This window comes from Rutilus rutilus (assembly GCF_951802725.1).
Source record: "Rutilus rutilus genome assembly, chromosome: 13".
Taxonomy (NCBI): Eukaryota; Metazoa; Chordata; class Actinopteri; order Cypriniformes; family Leuciscidae; genus Rutilus; species Rutilus rutilus.
This window is the reverse complement of record NC_140218.1, coordinates 19,465,503-19,489,017: the sequence shown is the minus strand read 5'-3', so window position 1 is coordinate 19,489,017 and position 23,515 is coordinate 19,465,503. Positions and strand designations below refer to the sequence as shown.

Below are 23,515 nucleotides of genomic sequence, written 5' to 3'. Positions count from 1 at the left end.
TCCCACGGCCCTCGACCTCGTCGTGCTCGCCACAGTGAAATATGAAAGAACAACAGACTGTAGATCTTTAAACAATCTTTAGTTGCCTTGTCTGCCGACTCACTAGACCAAATAAAGCACTAAACATTTTATTTACCTGCATGTCATGTGACCATTTACTGACACTAGAGAACTGTGTTTGAAATATTTTTAAACTTTGAACTCAAAGTTTTTGAAATATATATAAAAAATCTCAGGGGGTACTTCAAGTGAATATTTGCAGTAAAAAGGGTTCCGTTAACAAAAAAGTTTGGGAATCTCTACATTAAATGAACAAATGTATTTAATTTGTCAGAAACCATTTGAGTTGGACCTCTATATATAAAACTCTATGGTATTGAGAAATATCCATCTTTACATTCCCTTGATCGCTGTCCATGCATCAAGGTCACAAAACAATTTCAACAGTTCATCACTGTGTGTTATATTTTCCTTTCAGGAAGGGCAGGCAAGATTTCAGCAAATCAATGCTGACATGTACAGTAACTTGACATGAAGTCAACATGAAGTAAAAAGAATGCAAACAGTACATGCACACACCATGAATAAAAACACACTGTATAATGAAGATGTGAACATGGTTCTCAGTCAGATGTGTTTGGTGTGTTTGACTTGAGCCATTTTAAGCATGTGAGCACTACATATAAGATTGTAATCATAGCTGAGAAGAGAAGCCAACGAAGACACTCATACCATAGAGGTAAGCCAGACCAAGACCTAGAGCAAGATCATAAGAGTTTTCAGCCTTCTAACGTACAGACGTTTGTTGAAATCGCATTGAAACGATTATATTTTTCACAATTTTCAAGTAAAAAAGTCAGTCATATTTGGAATTAAATGATGAAATAAAGTATGAGTTTTCATGTATAGCTTTCTGTTCATGTCTGACTTACTTACATTGTCTTATTCTGACTCCATGTGAGTTGAGAGACTGTTGCAGAGCTCAGTAATTCCTCTGTAGTTTGGATGGATGTTGAGAGTGCTGTTGTGCTTCTTATGCAGTCATAGCTAGAGAGAGCTAATCAAGAAAGCGAGGTTCATCCTCTTGTCAGACATATTAAAACCATGTAAATACAGCACAAAAAATATAACATTACTGGAAATAAAAAGTTAAGAAATGCTACATTATGTCCATCCATGTAAAGTAAAACTAATGTACTCAAAAGTAAAAAATGATTACACCATTGCATTGTACGCAACGATTGGCCTATCAACATGACGATCATTACAATATTATAATGTAATATTAATACAATATTATTAAAGGTTGGCCTAATATTGATACACAAGCCACATTAATATTATAGGTAATCTGAGGTCATTTTTACTAAAGTCGACGAAAGTGGCATTTGTAACTATTTTATGTTTTGGTGAATTGGCGGCTAATTCATATGAATTACAATCTCATTTCGTACAATCTGTTTATGACCAAGTGATGGTTATGTTTAGGGGTGGACCTTTTTTTAAATAAAAATAATACGTTTTCATGTGAATTTGCCACCTCGTAAAATAATTAAGCTACATTATCCTGTGAGATTGGGTTGGCGTTGACAGATGACGGCAAATATTCGAAAATAACTGACCAGTGAATGATGCAACTGGCCAATCAGAATCAAGAATTCCAGAGAGTAATTCCAACGTAATAAAAACGTAACATACAATCAATGTACAGGTTAAACTCACCCTTAGATGAGATGAGATAAACACAGTTCTTGTCTGCAGGCTGAAGGATTTGCAGAGAAATAAATTCGCTGCTCTGGCTGCTGACATCATTAGAGGCCAAGCAGAAAAGTTGGCTGTCTTCAGTGATATTTGAACAATGGAGATGGAGATCAGTGGAATTGTGCAGGATGATGTTGTTTGGTTTTCCAACTCTGTACCAAGTGTACTGCACATCCGTTCCTCTCTCACTCCTACAGCGAAACACAACTGGTTGTCCACAGCATGTCATTTCCAGAGAACTGAGAGGCCAAAAGTGTGGTTTCATTACAGCCTCTGAAATTAAATACAAAAGTTATGTCATGGACCTCTAGATGGTGCAAGAGCAGGATGATATGACCTTAAAGGAGAACTCCAGTCAATTTTAACATTGAGCTCATTTTTTTTGTAAATTTGAAGTGCTGTCAATACAGAGAACAACTACAAAAATTGGTGTTGCCTACACCGTGTTATCCTCTTTTTAAAATGTGCACCCTGTTGACTTCAATGGGGCAAGTTCCTTCGGAGTGATCACGGGTGAATCTGACTGCAGTAGATGTGAAAGATATTAATAAAAATGATGTTATTTCAGCCAGCGCACATACCTGTATTTACATCCTGTTTTCGGTCGAAGTCCACAGTAGTCGATTGTCCAGTTCACGCGCGTGATCATAGGTACTAAACCTATGCGTGTGAACTCGACAATCGATTACTATGGACCTCGACCGAAAACAGGAAGAAAATACAGGTATGTGCGCTGGCTGAATAAACATCATTTTTTATTAATATCTTTCACATCTACTGCAGTCAGATTAACCCGCGTTCACCCCGAAGGAATCACTCACATGACCTGTGCACTTGTAATGACACATCAAGGATGTTAAGAGGCTAAAAGCAGGTTTAAAACTTGCCCCATTGAAGTCAACAGGGTGCAAATTTTAAAAAGAGGATAACACGGTGTAGGCAACACCGATTTTTGTCGTTGTTCTCTGTATTGACAGCACTCCAAATTTACACAAAAATGAGCTCAATGTTAAAATTGACCGGAGTTCTCCTTTAACTCAATCTGCTTGCAATCACATCATTCTCAATAGGGCACAGCTGATTGGTTCCTGCTGTATCAGTAGCCAATGAGCTCACTGCATGCTCAACCTTCAAATACTTGGTCAGCATTTGCTGTAGCAGTTTTTCAGAAACCCTCCTACACCTTCCCCAGCTCCACCTGTATATATCTGCTACGGGTAATTCATGTATGCTATATTGTACAGCAGCAGCGTGTCTTACAGCACTTGCTCACAGCAGTGTGTTGTGTGTGAATTTGGCAGTAGCAAGTCCCTTACTTGCTCTACAGCAGCAGCAATAACAGCAGCAGCATAGCAGATCTATTCTGCTAAGACCAAACATTTCAACATTGTCAAATCCATTACCATGCCAAACACTTCCAAGAGTTGTCATGACATAAATTGATATTCTATTTCTGCTTGTGCCAAACATCAAGATTAAAATGTGTATTCACGAGTTCACATGTTAATGAAATCTGATGTAATATTATAATGCGTATTTGGCTTGCTGTCCGGGGGGAGGGCTCTGAGCTCGGAATTCGGCTATAAATGTATAGATCATAGGTATCTATGAGCAGACCCAGCCGAGTGTGAGGTGATGGGGTGGTGGCGGGATGCTGAGAAATTAGTCATGAGACAGGAGGTAAGGGAAGGCTTTATTTATACTGGCTTCTTCTTGTGCTGATTGGATGATTACCTGAACATGCTCCTCCCGAACTTTGTTACATAAAACTTCATTTAATTTACAAAAAAAAAGAAAAAAGAAGGTGCTATACAACGAACATCTTACTTTGGTTTAGGATACTTCACATGATGAAAATAAAGTCTTACCTTTTGTTACTGTAACTTGGATCTTGGTCATTATATCAGAATAAATTTTGTCAATCGCCACCCAATATATCCCAGTGTCGTCCAACTTTAGATCTCTTACATAAACAATCAAGCCTCTAGAAACTCTGTCAATGATTTGAGCCCGTGTTCTGTACGCAGCCTGTGTGAATCCATCTGTGTCCATCAGAACCTCACACGAGGCTCTGGAGTCTCCAGCACACCAGTACTTCTTGTTAAATCGGAACTGGGTTGTTTTGTAGGTGCAGGTAATAGTGATCGTGCTTCCAATTGTTGCTTGAATCTTTGTTTTATCACACCGAAACGGCATACCGGTACTTACTAGAGAAAAAGTCACAGTTTTAAACATTGCATAAATAAAGATGATCATGAAAATGTATTGTTATGTTTCGAGCATTTAAAATCAGCACGATATGAAAATTCAATTTCTATTTCTAAATGCAATGTTTCTTTTTTATATATACTTTGACCTCAGAATGTTATAACCGGATCTTCTGATGAAAACAATAGATTTCTCTGTGGTTGTGTATAGAAAGTGCTATACCTGTAATAGAACATTTGTCATTGAATCAGGACAGAACAGGAAAAGGTCAGAGACTGCACTTTCGCCAAACAGTCACTAGATGGAAGACTTGTGTGTAATATGCAGGACTTCATATTCATAGGACTTCTCCAAGCTTGCGTTCTTCTGCCTCTACTTTTGAGTGCAACATCTACATCTCAAAATCCAATCAGCAACAGATGGAAAACCAACCTGTTATGTATCTCATATTTTACAATTATTTTTAAACTCTTAAAACAAAATTTATTTGAAACATTTTAATATAAAATAAGTTTTTTTTTATATTTTTAAATCATTAACAGTTTTTGTGTGCATGTTAGTCATTTTGTTCAACCTATGTGCGTTTACTAGAAGTAAATTGGCAAAGTTGTGTTACTATCACTGAGATTAGTGGTTATATCTCTCACTCTCTGCTCAGATACAATATTTAGTTTAACATTTTGAATTACCCTACATTTTAAGTAATGCATGTTATCAAATTAAACAAGAGAATCTGATTCACAAGAGAACAAAAGGAGGAGATTCAGGCGATGCCAGTTCAGCTCATTTAACATGCATTAACATGACTGCAAATCAAATAATCAACCGTTTAAAGGCAGAAATTAAATGTTGATTTTTTTCTACAAAAAATATTGTCCTATAAACTTTTTTGGTGGTCATGTACGAAAGATACAGTATTTCATCCTATTTTCTAAACTGACGGTAAAACTCAACCCGTTACAGTCGTCCCTGGTGTCCTTAAAAAACGTAATAAACTTAATTTACTAAACAAATACTAGGCAGATAAATATAAAAACTACTGCATCAAATATGTATTAAAAAAAATCAGTAAAAAGAGACTTACTCTGTACAACAAGCAGTATGAACAAGCCCTTCATAGTTTTAATGGAGGTGTGAGTATTATGTTGTGTTGGGTGTACCTTGCAGCAAGTTGTTTAGAATGACACAGGATGTAAAGCAGTGATGGACGAACTGTGGTTTTCAAATGGCTTTGTGGTGGTCTTTCAGTATGCTGGCAGAAAAGATGAAAGTGCACTTTTTCATGCAAAAACGTCACAACAATAAGAATTAAAATACAGACAATCTACAAGCGAGATTGGAAAGATTGCAGGCGATATTGTGTATAGAAAGTGCTATACCTGTAATAGAATATTTGTCAGGTCAGAGACTGCACTTTCACCAAACAGTCACTAGATGGAAGACTTGTGTGTAATGGTAAGTAACATATTAAATTAAACATCCAATTTTAATATATATATACTAGGCAGATAAATATGAAAACTACTGCTTCAAATATGTATTAAAAAATCAGTAAAAAGAGACTGTGCTAAAAGCAGTATAAACAATATATACACACACACACACACATATATATATATATATATATATACAGTAGTCAACATTTGAAGTGGATCAAAACCTTTCATCAAAGTTATACATGTTTTTTGTACAATACCCGTTCTTGTTATTTGATTAACTTTTTTGATCCACTTCAAATGTTGACTACTGTATTTTTTATAGAAATAAAAATGCTTGTATTAGAATTAATACAAGAATTAGAAAATATAACTTTTTTAAAAATAGTTTTAGACACCATTTAAGCATGTCAAAGACACTGCTGTCACCGCTTGACATGTCAGGTCAACTGCCTGAATACATTTATTCCAAGAGCCACACAAGTATCTTTCTCTGGTCTGACTACATTTACACATTCTCTAGATTCTAGTTCAACTGTTTTGAATGTCATCAAACAGGCTTGGGCACTTCCAGCAATGAAGCAAATGACTTTGACTCTTTCACTATTTTTCTTTTCACATGCAAGCGCACACCCACCCACAAAAGCTTCCTGTGTGGGGTATTGGCTCTAAAACCTTGTGCTACAAAGTGTTGGGCAGAAAGACAGAAAGAGAAAGAAGGCCGCAGACAGAGAACAAACGCTAGGTATGCAACAAAAAGAGTGAGATAATCTGAAGGAAGATATGAAGGGGCGGAGAGGGTCACAGTGATACTTCGAGCTGACCACAGATCTAGTGAACTGTTGCTGCCACTGCTTCCGTGACGACACATCGCACAGTTCCTCAACTCAACTGTAGACCTACAAGAAAGACACGTAGAGAGAAAGGCAAAGATGGACACCTTTCAGAAGCCCACCGATCTCCCCTATCTCTGACATGACGGAGGAAGCCGCTGTGACACACATCATGCCATGGACGCCCAAGCCTGCATTCTCAGGGACATACTGGCCCAAATCAGCAGCAAGGAAGCAGAACAAGAAGGGGCAGAGAACGGCTTTGCCGGAGAGTTTTTGGTAAGTTATTAACTAGGTCTTGCGTTTACAAATGTCACCGCAGGGTGAAAATATGCTCTCTGACGGTCAGATTCAAATCTTGTGACACAGTGGATAGGTTGAAAAAGTTGCCAATGTTTCTGCTTTTTTACATTATATGCATGTGCCAAAAGCAAGCTAAAAATAAAATGTGTCTGGCCACTGTGCTGATGGCTAAGCGGGGACTTCCTCTTCTAAATAAAGTGCCTCTCAATTTAAGCTTTTGTAACAGAAGTTTTCAACTGTCGTGATGTTAACTAAATGATTATTCAATCTATGGCTGACTGTCTACAACAGGGAGCCCCAAGTAGTACTTAGTCTCACTCACTACTCCCCAAATGAACCTTTATTTGCTTTCCCCCTCGAATGTCAACTGTTAGATATTCCATGTGAACAGTCATGGCATTGGTGACTGAGCTGGAGTTACCCACGATGACCCATCCTGAGCTGTGTCACTTCGACTTAAACCCATGCAAAAACGGAAAATGCAAAAATGAGTTTGTTCTCTAAGGATTTGGAAGACACTTTTATTCAAAAGCATCTTACAATGCATTCAGTTGCTTAGAGTGAAACAGGATGTTAGGCAGTGAGGGATGGACTGTGGTTTTCAAATAACACTCTTATATGCTGATACAAGTACATTATATTAAATAGAAATAAGCACTTTCTTTGTTGAACTAAACCAAACTAAAAAATAATGTAATGCCGAAAACGTATCTTATCTTATCTTATCATTGTTGACTGGGCATCAATCTCATGACCTTGGTGTTGCTATAGCACCATGCAGTTCCGCTAGAGAAACTAGAGTTGAGCTAATGGCAGATGTGTGGCTCTCAGAGTCTACAAAGTAACATTTTGAGGAAAAAGTTTTGTGGTCAATTCATCTTTGGCAGATTGTCCTCTAAATCAGCGGTTTCCAAATTGGGGACTTCCAGAGGGTACGTGCCTGTTGCTAGGGGGTATGCTAGGGCACGCCAATTTTTTTCAATCATATACATACAAAATATACACTATATATATATATATATATATATATATATATATATTACTAGATTATCTAAATTACTAGATAATGTTTTAATTAATTTGATTTGGCTTCAGTACAAAAGTACGGAAAAAAATATGCATATCATGGCCATGAAATAAGAATTAATTTCTCTCATTTTAGTAAATTGATATAATAATTAATTCCCTAGATTTAAGTAAATCATGCGCACAATTTAATTCGTTCTCTCAGTCGTTTTACAAAATTGTGTGCACAAGATTCATTCCCTCGATTTGACCAATTTAACTAAAACAAGGGAACAAATTATTACAACGTTGGCATGGTTTACTTAAAACGAGGGAACAAATTAGTAAAACGTGATGACGTTTTAATGAACGGTTAATTTGTGGCCACGCTATAGATTTTTCTTCTGCATGTCATGTGCAGGGTGCGGGGGGGGGGGTTCTGATATTTGAAAATCTCAGCTGTAAATGGTTACAACACTGTATTGTCAAACAACACAAATAGCCATAACAGAAAATTGAAAAGTAATATCGCGCCATTTTTAAGGCTTAAACGTTTATCACCCAGATACATGTTACTCTCGTAACTAAGATTGCACCCATTACGTACTTGCCATAATGAGCCAAACCCTGAAGTACCAAACTTATTTAGACATGCCCTTGCCACCATGGCTTCATCCTGTTATGCAGAACAAAACATGCTCTGTGGTCCAGCCTGAACGCTACACAGTGTCTGTTATAGTCCTCAGCTGTTGCAAAGTGTTCAACACCCAATGTCAAACCAGTCTGCTGCCAGTTTTCTCATTCACAAGAAGTGTGAATAATTACTCAGATTATAAAATGCTCTTTTAAACATGCTGTTTTTATTATCTCTTGCCAAACAAGACTTCTGCCAGAATAAGTGATTTGAATCGCTCACTAAAGGAACGTTTACAGGAAGAGAAACCGTCTATTTGGCAGAGCATGGAAACCTAAGTTCCCATCACACTGAGAGCAGAACTACTGGTTTTCACTGCTGGAACGCAATGTATGCCGACACAAGGGACATAAATGTAGAGAAATGCCAGATACGAGTCCAGTCTCACTGTCCAAAACTTGAGGGTTTCCCACAGCGTGACGGCTGGTCCCTTGCATGCCGTCCTGACTGTTTCAGCTCAGAGATCCCATTCTAATTACTCAGCTTGCTATATTTGCTCACTGTTTGTTGGGCTCTTAAAGGGATAGTTTCATTTCAACCAAAAATGAAAATTAGCCCATGATTTACTCCCCCTCAAGTCATATAGGTACATATGACATTCTTCTTTCAGACGAATACAATCGGAGTTATATAAAAAAAAAGTCCTGGATCTTCCAAGCTTTATAATGGCAGTGAATAGTTGTTTCAGTTTTGAAGTCCATAAAAGTGCATCTATCCATAATAAAAGTGCTCCACACTGCTCCGGGGGGTTAATAAAGGCCTTCTGAAGCAAAGTGATGCGTTTGTGTAAGAAAAATATTCATATTTAAAACTTAAGCACTTAAGCGTAAAGCGCAACTTATGCGAGTAATGCGACGCACTGCTGATATTTACACTACGCCATGACGCACTGAGCTACTTACGACGTCACAAGTTGCGTAAGTTGCGCTTTAGGTGTAAATAGACTGTGTATGGCCGGAAGCTAAAATTTTACTTTTGTAAAATTGTCAGAAAGAAGAATGTCATTTGACTTGACTTGAGACAGAAGACTTGAGGGTGAGTAAATCTAATTAAAATTTTGGGGGGGAACTATCCCTTTAAGGCTTCTCGTAAGCTCAGCTGTGGTCGGAAAGTCTCTTGGTCTGGTATCAAGGTGCTTGTGCTCAGAGACACACAAAGGAGAGCGATGGTACATCCCACGTGCATGTTGTGACAGCCACACTCACTCTCATATACACAGCCACACTTATCTAGTTTTTACAGATCTTAACCACAGGGCTATAAACTGCATTCTGTCTTAGATCACTGCTGCTGAGATGTCAAAAACATGGCAAACAGAAGCTTTTCTTACTTTGCTTTGTCTTCTAAAATAATATCCATATTTGCATTGATTGGTTAGTGTTTAAATGCCATGCCAGCTTAATTCCTTGGCTATTTTCATGCAAAGCTAAAAAATAACTACAAAAAAAGCAATTAAAAAAACTATAAGGTTTTTAAAATTTCCTTTAGATAAAAGCTCAAAAATGGATTCAGGGTTAACCCAGTTCGAAGTTTCTTCCAAAGTGTTTAATATCAATATTAACTCAGCCCTGAAATTGTGGGTTGAACAACTGAATCTTATTTAATCTGGTCAAAACAGAAACTGAAGAGGCAGTCTACAAAATATCGAGCAGAGAAGACATACCCCTCCACAGCTGCGGACAAACAAGATAACGTGAAGAAGAACAGATACAAGGACATTGTTCCCTGTGAGTATCACATTTGACATCTGACTATACTAAAGGACATTACAGTATACTATATTGCTGTATAATGTACCATAATATACTGTACAGTACCACATTTTCTCTAATATAATAATAATAATAATAATATGTTAAATTTATATAGTGCCTTTCCCGAGCTCAAGGATGCACAATAAATCATACATTAATTTAATTAATTATATGGACAACGGACATTTGCCCAGTCCAGAACAAGAGCCAATGCAGTTGCATATAGCGGTTATATCAAATTGTGCAGAACATTCAAATCCACAACAAAGAACACGTAACGTCATGCAGACAGCATAGAAATGTAGACAGTATATACATACAAACACAGTGAGCGATACATGAACATGAATAGTTTTGTAATTATATATTTTGCTATACCAAAATATACTGTATAGTACTTTATTGTAACACACGGCAAGTGATGTTATGTCGTTCTCGGTTGTTACATTAGAAAAGGTGATGTAGTATAAAATGCAAATGACACAAACGTGTGAGAGATTAGCACAATATTTGTGCTGTGTTAAAACACTGCTTAAAACAGATGCTAACGATGCTGACGAATGTATTTTCTCACAGTCGATCACAGTAGAGTAAAGCTCTCCCTCATTAAGTCCAAACATGACACGGACTACATTAATGCAAGTTTCATTAAGGTAAGATGGTTATATGCAAGAAAGATGTCATGCTGTATACACATACGCAGATTAAACAGAAAATGTAATGCTTAAACATTCACTGAGAAAATATCAGTAACAGCTGCTATTTGTTATCTATTTGTCTCAGGGGGTGTTGGGCTCTAGGGCGTATATTGCCACACAAGGCCCGCTGCCAAACACTGTGCTTGACTTCTGGAGGATGCTGTGGGAATACAATGTGCAGGTATGCTTGTGCATTCCACTTCCTTTAAAAAAACAGGTTCAACCTGTTCGATCTCTGGAGAATCATTCACATGCGGAAATACCTCCATAATGACTCTCTCTCTCTCTCTCTCTGTAGGTTGTTGTAATGGCTTGCCGAGAGTTTGAAATGGGAAGGGTAAGTTGTAACCGACAGTGTATTAGAGGAAATGTTGTCAGTCACTGTGTCTTAAAGTAAACATTTTTGCCACATCCTTCTTGCATCAGAAAAGTGAAGCAATGCGTCAAGCATGACATTTCTTCTACTTTTTTTGTATTTATTTTTATCTTGAGCGTTTCACAACTTTTGAAATTATTACAGTGCTATTCTCATAGCATATACAGATGCATCTGAAGGGAGCAGTTGAGACTGAATGCTGCATTTCCTCTTTATTTCAGAAAAAATGTGAGCGTTACTGGCCGGAGTTAAAGGAGGATGTGTTTATGTGTGAGCCCTTTACCATACACTATGTAAGAGACACTTCTTCCTTCACTCACACCACACTTCCTGTCCTTGTGTTTTATATGCACTCAAACACATGCCTGTTCAAGCTTGATTCTCAGTATTCATGAAGCAATCCTGAATCTAAAACACTACATCAGTACATCTCGAACTGCTAAGAAGGATGCAAAAAAAAAAAAGAGAGAGCTCAACATGTAAAAAAAAGTCCATAAAAATAGAATATATCTTTAATCTTAACAGATAATGTCCTGGAAGAAAATGTACTAGTAGCCTTTCCATTTTTCCTTTCAGTGTAAAGTTTATCTTTGAAAACAGTAATAATTTAATAAAACTTGTAAATGTAATCTGTGCTGCCTAAATAAAACACGTATTTATTTTTTAGTACAGAATTGTAATCGACCATAGCATGAAAGTAGTTATTAGCTTATCGTGTCAACCAGAATTTTAATATTGATGCATCCCTCTAAATAAAATGTAGTCAAATGTAGGATTGTAGATTGGAAAATAGTTATTCACTATTGAATAACATTATTCAAAATATTACCAGCACATTAATGATCCAATGAGCATTCCATTCACGTACATGTTTGCTTTTGTCCAGGAGTCTGATGAGAATAAGGGAGAATATTTGATAAGGACGCTGAAGGTGACATGTAAACAAGTAAGTAACACTTCTTTGGTCTTGACTTCAATGCACTGAAAAAAGTTTGAGTGTAAGCGCAAAAAAAGATTTTTTTATCTTCTGTATTGCATTCTTAATCATTTTTCTTCAATGTCCAGACTAGATGTTTGCCAAAAATATGAGCTAAATAAGTACTTTATAAACTGTTCGCTTGATGTGTTCACACTTGAGTCAAGTTCGTCAAAATATAAAAGTATAGGTCAAACACTGATGTGGTATTTTTTCTCGCGGAAATGTCACTGCGCAAGAGTGCAAAAGCGTTCAGTTTTAATAGTCAAGTGCAGCAACTGTAGTGGAGACAGTGGAACAAACATAAACATAGACAGGTGCTGACATTTCCGAAGATGTTTTGTAGTGATGAAAGAAAACCACTAAAATGTGGTGGTTTAATGACACGCAAACCAGGTTGCCAGAAAGTAAAAAAATATATTTATATCACACCGGTTATTTCCAGGAGTCCCGGACACTGAAACAGCTGCACTATGTGAACTGGCCGGATCACGGAGTACCTGACTCCATTCCTGCCATCCTGGAGCTGCTGCAGGACATGCGCATTTACCAGGATCACGATGAGATTCCCATCTGCATTCACTGCAGGTAAATGCCTGTATGTGATGGGCCAATGTGATTCAGATTAATGATTGCAGCTGGGGGCTATTCAGATAAAAACTGCGCTTATGTTGTGGCCATGATGTAAAGTTTTAGTGGCCATGAACACAAGATTTGTTTGTATCTGTAACCATGGAAAATGCTTTTACACAGGAAATATGTAGGTGGTTGACCAACAACAAGCAAATGCCCCAACAAGCAAGAGTTATAATGACAGTTAATGCTATGCTGAAAGACATTACATAACCAACAGAAGAGAAATTAATTCTTTAAGGTATTCTTTATAAGTTACCTTAACCATGAAGACTGAAAAATATATAATATTTGGACATTCCAAATCTCAACCAATCTTTCAGTCTGAACTATAGAGGTCAATAATATCCATTCCAGAGAAAACACTAGTATAGTAATGTCTAGTATGAAAAATGGATATTAATTTTGAGATTTGCTAAAAATTTAAATCAGTGTTATTAATTTGTTTTATTTGTTATAAAATGCTTTTAATGATTAACTTGTTTTTCCACACAGAATATTCTGAGCACCGTATAAGCAGTTAATTGACTTGTTAAAATGAAATCATTCTTATGACTCCGCAGCAGTCTTACGTAGAAAAAATTTTACCTTTAAACTACACTTAAGAGTGAGAATGTAAGAAAAGATCATTGTGTTTTCACTGTGACTCATTCTCTTGGGACTGTTTGGGGATTTGCAGTGCAGGCTGTGGAAGAACAGGTGCATTGTGTGCCATCGACTACACCTGGAATCTACTGAAGAGACAGGTAAGGATTCAAAACGTCTTCCTCAAAGTTTCATTGTACTGGCACAAAAATAAAGAAGACAAAAATGTCTGCCTCTTAATCTTCTTTGCTCTTGTTTAGATGATACCAAAAAATTTCAGTATCTTTGACCTGGTAAAGGACATGCGTACACAGAGGCCCTCTGTGGTTCAGACTAAGGTAACCAAAATGGTTTCTTCTTAATTTGCCATCATCAATCAAAACTAAACCGCCTCAATTTTCCCTAATGATACATTTTCTTTCTCTTAGGAACAATATGAACTAGTATACAGGACCATCAAGTTGCTGTTTGAGAGATATCTAGCAGCAATGGAAGAACCAAACAGAGAGGTCAGATAACACACCATTATTACTCACTCTGTATTTACATATATCATGTCATTTTATTTCCCACTGATTTAGCTTTCTAGTTATGACACTTAACACATCATAGGCAGAGCATTTTGCTGGCCTGAGTCATGAACAATTTAATTTGATCATCAATCAGGTCCCAGCTTCCACCTTACCCGTCACCATAAGCAGTGGGAGCGAGTTCTCAGATTTCAGCGAGTCCGAATCAGAGACTGAGACAGACTTCAGAGCGCTGCTTCGAACTGAGCACAGGTCTGAGGAAATCTCTCATTTCAATGGTATTAATCCAGATTTTAAGGGAATAGGTCAACCAAAAATGAATTTTTTGAAAATAAAATGAAATTTTATTCTCCCTCATGCTGATCCATTCCAAATCTGTAAGACTTTTAGATATTTAAAACAAAAAAGTTTCAATTGTTTTTGTCCATACAGTGAAAGTCAGTGTTGTATGTTGTTTTGGGCCCCATTGACTTTCATAGTATGAAAAAAAACAAAAAAAAAAAACACCACTGACACAATGTTCAAAATATCTCCTTTTTTATATAGGTGAGGGTGAATAAATGATGACAAAATTTTCATTTTTGTCTGAACTTGTGTAAGCTGAAGTGTGTAATTTCTGCTCCAATAGCATCCCCAAAGAAAAAAAAAAAAAAAACAGATCTCAACCCTCAAACCAATGCCCTTGGTTGAGCTAGTGTTGACAAGTCAGGCTGCACAAACAGACAGATATAATACCACAATTTTGATAGTACCACAAAGCCACAGCTTTAACACCTTCCGGAGAAAATAATCCCCCCCCCCCCCCCCCCCCCTTTAACGAGTGCTGAGTCGTCCCTATAAACCAGAGTGTACCACCAGAGTGTACCACCGTTGGGCACCACCTAGCTACGAAAAAATTTATAATCATATTTTTCAAAACTACTGCCTTGATCAACACAAAATAAGTGCCATTTATTTGAAAGCTTAGAATCTGAACTTTACAATGCATGTAGCCAATTTGATTAACTCCTAGTCCTAAGTAGTTATTTGTTGATAAATAAAAAATAATTCATGAAATATTTGTACTATGTACGGTAATATGTCAAAAACATCATACAGCTCAGATAGTCATGTGTCATATGTCATTTGAAAGGTCTAACAGAGTAGAAAACAACAAGCATAATTGTTTTGGGCTTTGACTAAACTTGAGCACATTTTTTCGTTTTCACTTAGATCTAAAGATATAACATTAAAATGACAAATGGTTCAAATGGTTTTTGGACGCTCGAAAAAACTTTGAAAAAAGTATTGTCCTCATACCTCATTTCCTTCCCGAGTAATTGCATGTCAAATTAGAAAGATATGTAAATTTTCCCTTGAGCACACTTTTTGTCTTTTATCAGCAGTTTCTCAGCATGAGAATGTCCAAATGTAATGAAACAGTAAATGTAAAAAATGTAAACGTTATCTATCAAATTATGCCCACCTTTTAGTCTTTACTACTGTGTATGTCACTCAGAAAAAAGGACTTAAAGGGTTAAATGGAAACCCAATTGTAATAAAATAATCTTGAATTGTTTCATGTCTAAGACACACTGTGACTGTTTTGTGTTATTTCCAATTATAACTAAATCTTTTGCTGTTATAATAGGAGTAATGAGATGGAAATCCTAATGGATGAACAAAATCACATTCCACAAATCACTTCTTGGCCACAGCCACATTTACATCCATTCAGTCAAGAGGTCATCTCCACCAAAGTCAGTCCTGCAGACATGCTCAGTACAATGAGTGAGGCCCAGATTAAATATCAGAGGTCATTCGTAGCACCAACTCCTCAAACAGACGTTACAACCAGTGGATATCAAAGAACTGAGCCATCCACCAGCCTCAACACTGATCTTACCCAAGCTGCATGTTATCATCCCATCAGCCTAGTACAGGAGCTGAGGCCAAGTATGAAGCATCTGGAGCGGGAAGAAAACCAAGATGTTAGTCCCGTTGGCAAAGACTACAAGCCTATTATCTCCAGCACCCCCTGCTTCACTGTGGAAGATCCTTATTTTGATCCCGAGTCTCCACCAGCTAGTGAAAATCCCAGTGTTATGGACTCCATGGTTCATGAAATGTGGATGGAGAACACTTGTTTCACAATACCTAGTTTAACGCTTAATAATCAGGTGTTGGAACTGCCAAAACATGACTGCAGTGATAAAGGTATGAAAACCTATGACTTTTAACAACTGATTCTCTCAAAAAATTATTTATGATGGATCACTTATGATCATTTTACAATTTGTATATAGGTGCAAATACACCTTCATCTGATGAGGACACCCCTCCTCCTTTGCCAGAGAGAACCCCGGAGTCTTTCGTACTGGCAGAAGAAATGAACGGTTAGTTCAGCTCAATGTCTAAATAACTTCTAAACTTCTCACCAATGTGATTTCAGTTTTATTTATATACCATTATAGTATTTATGCCTATTTTGAATTGGCTTTTATTTTTTATATTTTCAGTTTTCATTTTAATTTTAGTTTAAGCATTAGTCATTTTATGTGCTTTTGTCTTTTTTAGCTGTAATTTATTTTGGTTTTAGTTTTAAGTAATTTGTTAACGCTTTAAGCTTTTTTGCATAAAGAAATAGAAACATTTATAATGTATGTGGCAATACATTAAGAAAAATTGTAAACAAAATTAACAATTTTAAATTTACATTGTTTATCATGTGTTGTATCGCTTTATACTTTCTAATGGTGTAAAAATCAAGTATTATAATGTATTATAACTGATTATTCATGAGATCATATAATGCATTATAAGGTGCATTACAAGACACAATTAATGCATTAAGAATATTTTTTATAATGCATTATACAGGCTGTTACCAGTCATTTTAGTTCTTCAACTTAAACTTATTTATTTCCGTTAATTGCCATTGCCAAAGCAACGTTTCTCATTTTTTTTAGGGTTTTTTTGTGTACGTTTTAAATCTTTTCCATATAAATTATATATAGGACCTCTAAGCAAACCATTTATTTTGACTACAGACTTAACAACTTCCTTTTTTTCTGCAGCATCATCTATTCCACTTAGTCCCGTTGCGATAACAAGTCACAGTCCTCCCCCACTGTGCAAACATCCACAGGGTAAGATTCACTTATAGTGAACAAGCGAACTTTGAATTTGCTCTTTAAAAAAGCCAGATATATAGGCTACACCGTCATTAAGCAAGCGAAAACATGCCATATTAAACACAATTTTAAAATGAATCTTTAAAATCAGTACAACAAAGCAAACAAAATACCTTCATACAAATCTCTATCAATGTAGGCCTACGATTCCAGAATTTTAGGAGTCGATTGATTCAATTGTTTGATTCAAAACTAGTAAGGGAGGTCATGAAGGCCTACTGACATTTCAAGCCACAGCATATACAAATGAACAGTGCCTTTAAAAAATGAAACGATAAAAAAAAAAAAAAATCTTGTTTCCAGATATCAGTGAAACCAGTGAGCTGTTGGCATTGGTGATCCCAACCAGCTCAGGCTCTGAGAGTGTCAACAAAGGTGAGCATTATGCAGACTTAAAAATGTATGTCTATAGATGCAAATTTAAGTGGTGGTCTTACAGCACCTGTACATTTTTCCGTTTCCTCTAAAAAAGACAGCCCGCCCTCACCGGTACCCCCACTGCCTGAGAGAACTCCAGAGTCTTTTGAAATGGCCATAGATAAAGGTATGACAATCACAGGCTTTGATGATGAATCGACATCAAATTTCATCTGGTCACTTTGTTTGTACCTTATCTAATTTGCATCTTATTTTCAACAGATTTGGAACAAAATGTGACACAGGAAAAGCCACAAGATGTTGTAATGAGAGTTGGGAAATCTTTAGAATGGTCTGGGCAAACATCTGAAGCTCAGACAGACATGAGACGATCCTGGTCAAGGAGCAAGGTGAGCAGATGCAGGGCAGTATAGACTAATTAACCAACAACCTTGTGCACTTTTTGGATACATTTTGCTGAGCGTAATAAATAAGAACAATATAAATGAGACATAACAGGCTTGTTTTCTTTATTTCAGAGCCTAAAACTTAGAATGTCACTTCCTGGTAAGTCAGTCATTTTATATATAGGACCTCTAAGCAAACCAGCAATACATTTATTTTGGCTACAGGTTTAACACCTTCCTTTTTTTCAGCAGCATCATCTATTCCACTCAGTCCTATTGCGATCACAAGTCACAGTCCTCCTCCCCTACTGTACCATCCACAGGGTAAGACTCACTTACAGTGAACAAGGAAATAAGTGAACTTTTAATTTGCTCTAAATAAAGCCAGATATATTGGTGTGTTATAAGCTGACAACATCATTAAGTGATGACAAGCGAAAACATGCCATAAATAATAAACGCAATTTTAAAATGAATCTATAAAATCAGTAGGCCTAAGTTACAACAAAGCAAACAAAATACTTAAGACAAGAGTCGGTTGATTCAATTGTCATAAACTAATAGGCTAAGGGAGATGACAAGCCTCGTAGAGGCCTACAACATAAAACAAACATTATTCACGTTATTATGTACAAAACGTAGCCTATATGACATTTCTACTTAATAAAAAGTATATTTTTGTAAGCACAATCAGCATATCTTCGAGAAATCTGAGGTGAAAGCTACGGTAGCTGAGGTGAAAGTGTTCATTAAATAAACTTTGCCGTCACATATCTCATGAATAATGTTGTTCTTGTGTTCGCTTAGCCTACTTACTTTTTGTTTCAAAGACATGATCAGTTATCAGCTTGTTTGATTCCTGTATGATGTTGTTATGGGTTGCCAGGTGCCAGCAAGGTTTTCCAGCCCAAAACCTCGTCAAAAACCGCGAGAATGCACAAAAAACCGCCCTTTTTTTTGTGGCTTGTTTCTCGTTTAAACCATAGACTGTGGTTTAAACACATTGAAATCATTAACAAGCTTTAAAATGACCCATTTTTCGACTTAGCCTATCCGATTTTAGAAACAATATTCAATTAAATGAACGCAAAAGTAGGCTACACTGACTTCAGTCAAACTATTCTACTATTAAACTATAAGCTTATGTTACGGAAAATAATGCGATCAACTTAGGCTATCAATGAGTCTGTTTATTGTCACTAAAAGTCGCTTGGAACAAAAGCATTCATAAAAACATCGAGTGGATATATGGACATAAAAAATAACCCACTTTAACATTTCAGTTATTTCAAATGGCAACATGAAACATGCATATTAGGGCTGGGAGAAAAATCGATTCACCTAGATATTGCTATTGCGATATTGATATTGCGATTTTAAAATAGATTATTTTTAATTTTTTTACAGATATTAATTCAAATTAAATTGCTTTATTTTTTCCCTTGCTTATAGATGAGGTAGTGGGAGGGAGTGTCTGTTGTGAGGTTCGGGGGAACGTCAGACAGAGTTAGTGTGTGCCTGTGTGTGTGTGTGTGTGTGTGTGTGTGTGAGTGAGTGAGACTGCTGCCTGCTGAACATTGGGTCGCAGGAATAAGGATCTGAAGTGCCGGTGTTTCGGCAACAAAAACCCGCCGAACTGATCCGAAACCAGCCCAATTTTTATCCACCCGCCCAAACCCATTTTTGCCCGCAAAATAGATTGCAAAACCGCGGTAAACCGCCCAATCTGGCAACCCTTGGTATTCTGAACTTTTGAACGACTCTTTTGAAGGAACGACTTAAAAAGACACTCACTAGTCGCCACCTACTGGTAATGATGTAACTTACAGAAAGAGTCACCAAAAGAACCAGTAAACGAATCTGAACGAGTCTTTTGATAGACATAATTCTTCTGAGTGGATTCGTGTTGCCATTATTTTCAGATTTACGGAGTGATACAAAGAGAAATCCCAAAATCCCCAATCTATAAAAACCTAACTTTAATATGTCAAAAAAAAAAAAAAAGTGAACCTGGCTTAATCAGTGTTCAGACTTCTGTTCTGGAAATGTATGCAAATTAGTGCATATTTAATTAGATCCTGGCTCATTTGCATATAAATATAAAATTTCAGAGAACTTGTCATACAGATTTTTTTTTGCAATTCTTAATGTAATCAATTAACTGGGGAAGTATGGTGATATCTAGTAATTTTTTACCCTGTTCTTTGTTTTGCCTTAACCAAGTTCTGTCAGTGCTATTAGTTCATTATTTTTAAATATAGGCTATTTACTTCCATTTTTTGACCACAGAATCTCTACTACACACCCTAACACCACATGAGCAGACATCTGAGACATTCAGACCAGTTCCAGGGACAGGTACTGTATCACATATCCATCTAACTAAAAACACAAATGTAATTGTTCAATAGCCTATACAATCTCCAACATAAAAAAAAAGAAAGTATTCTGATATAAACGTGCACAAATTCACAGTAGGCTACGTTTCGCTGTTTTGTTTCATAAAGAAACTGTCACTCCACCACTTCCTGAAAGAACTCCAGAATCTTTCTTTTTTCACACGGAGAAAGGTGCAGTATACAGTACAGTTTACAGTTTATACATCGCATCTACGTTTGTTAAATATATTTTTCCGTTAAAGTGTCTGGCAACAGCGCCCTCTGTCTGCCCGCTGAGCCCGAGCAGCAGAGACTGAGAGTGGGCACATCATCTGAATGGTCAGGCAGCTCCCAACCCAGATCGTTCCTGGAAAGTTCTTGGAGCCGAAGCAAGGTTTATACTCTCCCTACATGTTATACTACAATACATTTAGAAGTGCATAGCATATAGCTGACCCACAGGCCACAGCACTCTAATTTTCATGCAGTCCATAACTTGAGCTGTACAGAGGTGCTGTGCTATGACTTTCCTTTCGTATGATTAATCCTTGACTCACTCTTACCAAATGTGTCATTTTCTAACAGAGCGTAAGAGCAAAAAGTTCAAAACAAGGTAGGTTGGTTTTTCCATTGTGCCCTCCCACACCTCAGTCAATAGTGTCATTACAGCATAAGACGCGCAAGCAAATGTACCCTCTCAAGTGCTCTGCAGTGTAGTGTTTTTCACTGTGCGACAGAGATAAAGATGGCGCACTATTATTAGATCCATGTGTGCACAGCTGTGTTTAATTTTACAGAGCCTCTATCTGTGGCTCCGCTGACTCCTCCAGTCTCTGTAACCATGGCAACTGGAGGCAAAGGTGAGTGACAGCATAAATCTATTGACAGTGATTGATATATATATATATAAAAAAATGCATAAGCAAGACTACACAACCTTAGTTTAGCTTGCCCTGTGGCCAATACAGTAGAGCACCAGACGGCACCCAGCAGTCAGCCAGCAGCAATGGGACCAACAGACAACCGGACAAACAGAGGGGGGGAGAAAACTTCACTGGTCAGCAAGGCCAGGACCAAGGTTATACTTCTAAAGTCTCTGTATTTGGTACATGTAAAGTGCATGGCACAATAAACATGTCAAATCCAGTTTATTGATGGCAAATAAACATTTATTTTGCACTCCCTGTTTCCCATTGAACCCACATACTGAAAAATGTATAGCCTAAGTTGAATACACTTTAAAGGGGCCGTTCACACAGATTGTTTTTGTATTCCATCGCTCAACTTTTCCATTGATTTTGTTTTTGTAAAAATGTACTAGACAGACACGTTTGACCATTGCTCACGTCTTGTGTCCTTTGCGTCCGCAGCCATTCTAAAAATGCAGCGCTCAAAATTGACAATGTGAAATTCCCCTTTGTGGCTACACTACTGTTTTTTTTCCTATTTTTACAGTCTATGGTTTCAACACTGCTACTTGTGTCTCAAAATTTTTGCAACGTCTCGCGCATGACACAAGTCCACAAAACTACTTTATTCTACTAGCCTACCGTGCCTCTTGCGTTTTTCATCCCAGAAACGTGTTCTGTGTGAATGGCCTCTTATGTGTGAATAGTAGCCTACTTGCTTTGGATAAAAGCAGATTCTATAAATGTAAATACAAATTTATTTTCTTACTTTCTTACAGAGTATTAAGTTTTTGAAAGGAAGACAGAGACGTATGTATAATAACCACTTCTTTTCCTTGTTGATGCAACTAATTCTATAAACTTAATTCTATTAAAATAAGCATTTAAATCAAATGACAAGCTGCTTCATGTGTGTGTGTGGTTTGAACATCATTTAACTGTCATTTTCAGCAAAAACCGCTCCGCCTCCGATCCCGCCCCCAGCTCCACCTTCAGCCCCGCCCCCAATCCCACCTTCAGCCCCGCCTCCAGCCCCACCTCAGTCTGCTCCACCCCCCTATGGTGCTGCTGTAGGATTCTTATTTTGTAAGCTATCCCCCTCTTTAAAATACACTTTTTAAAAGACCAAAACGTTTTCAAACTAGTGTTCTGGGAGTTGACACCAGATGGAGCTACTCCATTTTAAATTTCCTCAGTTCATGTTGATTGATACCTGGTAGTGCTACTATGCCAATGCATGACATTGTGAACAGTTAATGACTCCTCTCTTACTCCACAGCTTTTGGATCTCGTTTTGGAAAGCCAAAGGGCCCACGAAATAAACCAGAAACATGGGTCTAGTTCATGTCGAAGGTGAAAGGAAAGGAGAACAGCCTCGCAAGACGGTGCAACGGGGGCTGTGCTGAGCTCAGATTTCTTTCAGCCACAGAGAGACAAGCACTGTGGTTTTTGAGCGATAGTAGACCAACCACTGACCTCACACAACAGATGGACATATATACAGATTCTGTTTAAAAGTGTAATGCAAGAGAATGGCCTGTTTGAACATTGAACCGTTGCAACTAAAATGTAAATAATTGTGCAACTAAAGACAAGATAATAATAAGAGATGAATGTACTGAAATGTAGACACTTCCATAATCGCATAGGTAACCTTTTTAATGTATTTTATAATACATACAGCTGCAGGTATGGCCAATCAAGCCTTTATATTAGGCTACATAACTTTGGATTTAGCAACAGCACATTTGGTGCCAGGTCTGTCTAAAAGAGATGAAAACGATTGTGAATAACTGTAATCAAGTTTATGGTTTACGACAGTGTTTAACTGTGTCTGCTCATTTGCCTTTAAGAAATGCTTCATCTTGGTACACTCATAAAATGGTTTATTTAAAAAAATACAGAAAAAGTCTATGCATTCCATTGCATTTTTACACAATTGAAAAGATCCACATGACAGTTCTATTAAATGTAACTTAGCATTTACAAAACATTACTTTGACTATGTTCATAATTGACCATCTAATTAGTCCTTAGAAAAATCAATGAAATTGAAAACCTTTATACAAATATCAAACAGAGCAAATAATGAATCAAACACAGAGAGCATGCCTTGATCCCTAAGTGGATTTTTCCTATATTACAAACGACCATCAAAAACCTGATCAACACAAAAAAAAGAGTCTAGCTGCCAAAATTCAGAAGAAACATAGAACGCTAAACATCATGTTTATTTCAATATACCATGAAACCATAAGGTGTAAAAGCATAGTCGTGTGATACTGAGGGGAGAACATGTCTGTATATATGGGAAGATTCATCTTTTGGTAAATAATGACTCCCAATTTAAGTATTGAGTGAAATGTGAAAGGATCTTTTCTTTCATTAAACAAAACGGTTAATCTGCAGAATCTAAGAAAATGCCACTGAATAGTGGGGGAAATTATTACGGTTTAGCCTTTCCAGCATATATAATCGTAATCCTAATTAAAAACAGTGG

At 37.0% G+C, this 23,515-nt stretch overlaps 2 protein-coding genes across 13 annotated transcripts; one reads left to right on the top strand and one right to left on the bottom strand.

Annotated features, from left to right (window-relative positions):
• Positions 1–301: 301 nt before the first annotated feature.
• Positions 302–5,124, bottom strand: LOC311302413 (uncharacterized protein). Its single transcript, XM_084428264.1, has 5 exons — positions 5,054–5,124; positions 3,630–3,968; positions 1,723–2,034; positions 937–1,057; positions 302–756 (listed from the first exon to the last, which is right to left on the bottom strand). The coding sequence occupies exons 1-5, from the start codon at positions 5,085–5,087 to the stop codon at positions 624–626; spliced, it is 939 nt and encodes a 312-aa protein (XP_084284390.1). The 5' UTR covers positions 5,088–5,124; the 3' UTR covers positions 302–623.
• Positions 5,125–6,022: 898 nt separating this feature from the next.
• Positions 6,023–22,927, top strand: ptpn22 (protein tyrosine phosphatase non-receptor type 22). Of its 12 annotated transcripts, none has more exons than XM_084428257.1 (29): positions 6,023–6,517; positions 9,859–9,967; positions 10,571–10,647; positions 10,778–10,873; positions 10,991–11,029; positions 11,290–11,361; positions 11,955–12,014; positions 12,490–12,632; positions 13,357–13,423; positions 13,523–13,600; positions 13,691–13,771; positions 13,929–14,044; positions 15,423–15,988; positions 16,078–16,167; positions 16,849–16,920; positions 17,269–17,340; positions 17,438–17,509; positions 17,605–17,732; positions 17,862–17,889; positions 17,982–18,053; positions 20,019–20,087; positions 20,237–20,299; positions 20,371–20,501; positions 20,693–20,720; positions 20,905–20,967; positions 21,076–21,185; positions 21,795–21,825; positions 21,967–22,101; positions 22,295–22,927. In XM_084428257.1, exons 1-29 carry the CDS (start codon positions 6,416–6,418, stop codon positions 22,354–22,356), a joined length of 2,832 nt encoding a protein of 943 aa, XP_084284383.1. In that variant the 5' UTR covers positions 6,023–6,415; the 3' UTR covers positions 22,357–22,927. The 12 variants fall into 12 exon arrangements, with proteins under 12 accessions (XP_084284383.1, XP_084284381.1, XP_084284382.1 ...); XM_084428255.1 differs by having other exon boundaries at positions 21,055–21,185; XM_084428256.1 differs by having other exon boundaries at positions 17,979–18,053.
• The last annotated feature ends 588 nt before the right edge of the window (positions 22,928–23,515 follow it).

What these genes read in the sequence shown, in the direction of transcription:
- LOC311302413 (XM_084428264.1), bottom strand. Translation starts at nt 5,087, where the DNA reads ATGAAGGGCTTGTTCATACTGCTTGTTGTACAGA. An exon ending in CCAAGTTACAGTAACAAAAG is followed by an intron (nt 2,035 to 3,629) that starts GTAAGACTTTAT and finishes ATTTAATTTCAG; the next exon opens with AGGCTGTAATGAAACCACAC. An exon ending in TGGAGTCAGAATAAGACAAT is followed by an intron (nt 757 to 936) that starts GTAAGTAAGTCA and finishes ATCTTGCTCTAG; the next exon opens with GTCTTGGTCTGGCTTACCTC.
- ptpn22 (XM_084428251.1), top strand. Translation starts at nt 6,416, where the DNA reads ATGGACGCCCAAGCCTGCATTCTCAGGGACATACTGGCCCAAATCAGC. An exon ending in ATACAAGGACATTGTTCCCT is followed by an intron (nt 9,968 to 10,570) that starts GTGAGTATCACA and finishes ATTTTCTCACAG; the next exon opens with TCGATCACAGTAGAGTAAAG. An exon ending in TGGAAGAACCAAACAGAGAG is followed by an intron (nt 13,772 to 13,928) that starts GTCAGATAACAC and finishes ATCATCAATCAG; the next exon opens with GTCCCAGCTTCCACCTTACC.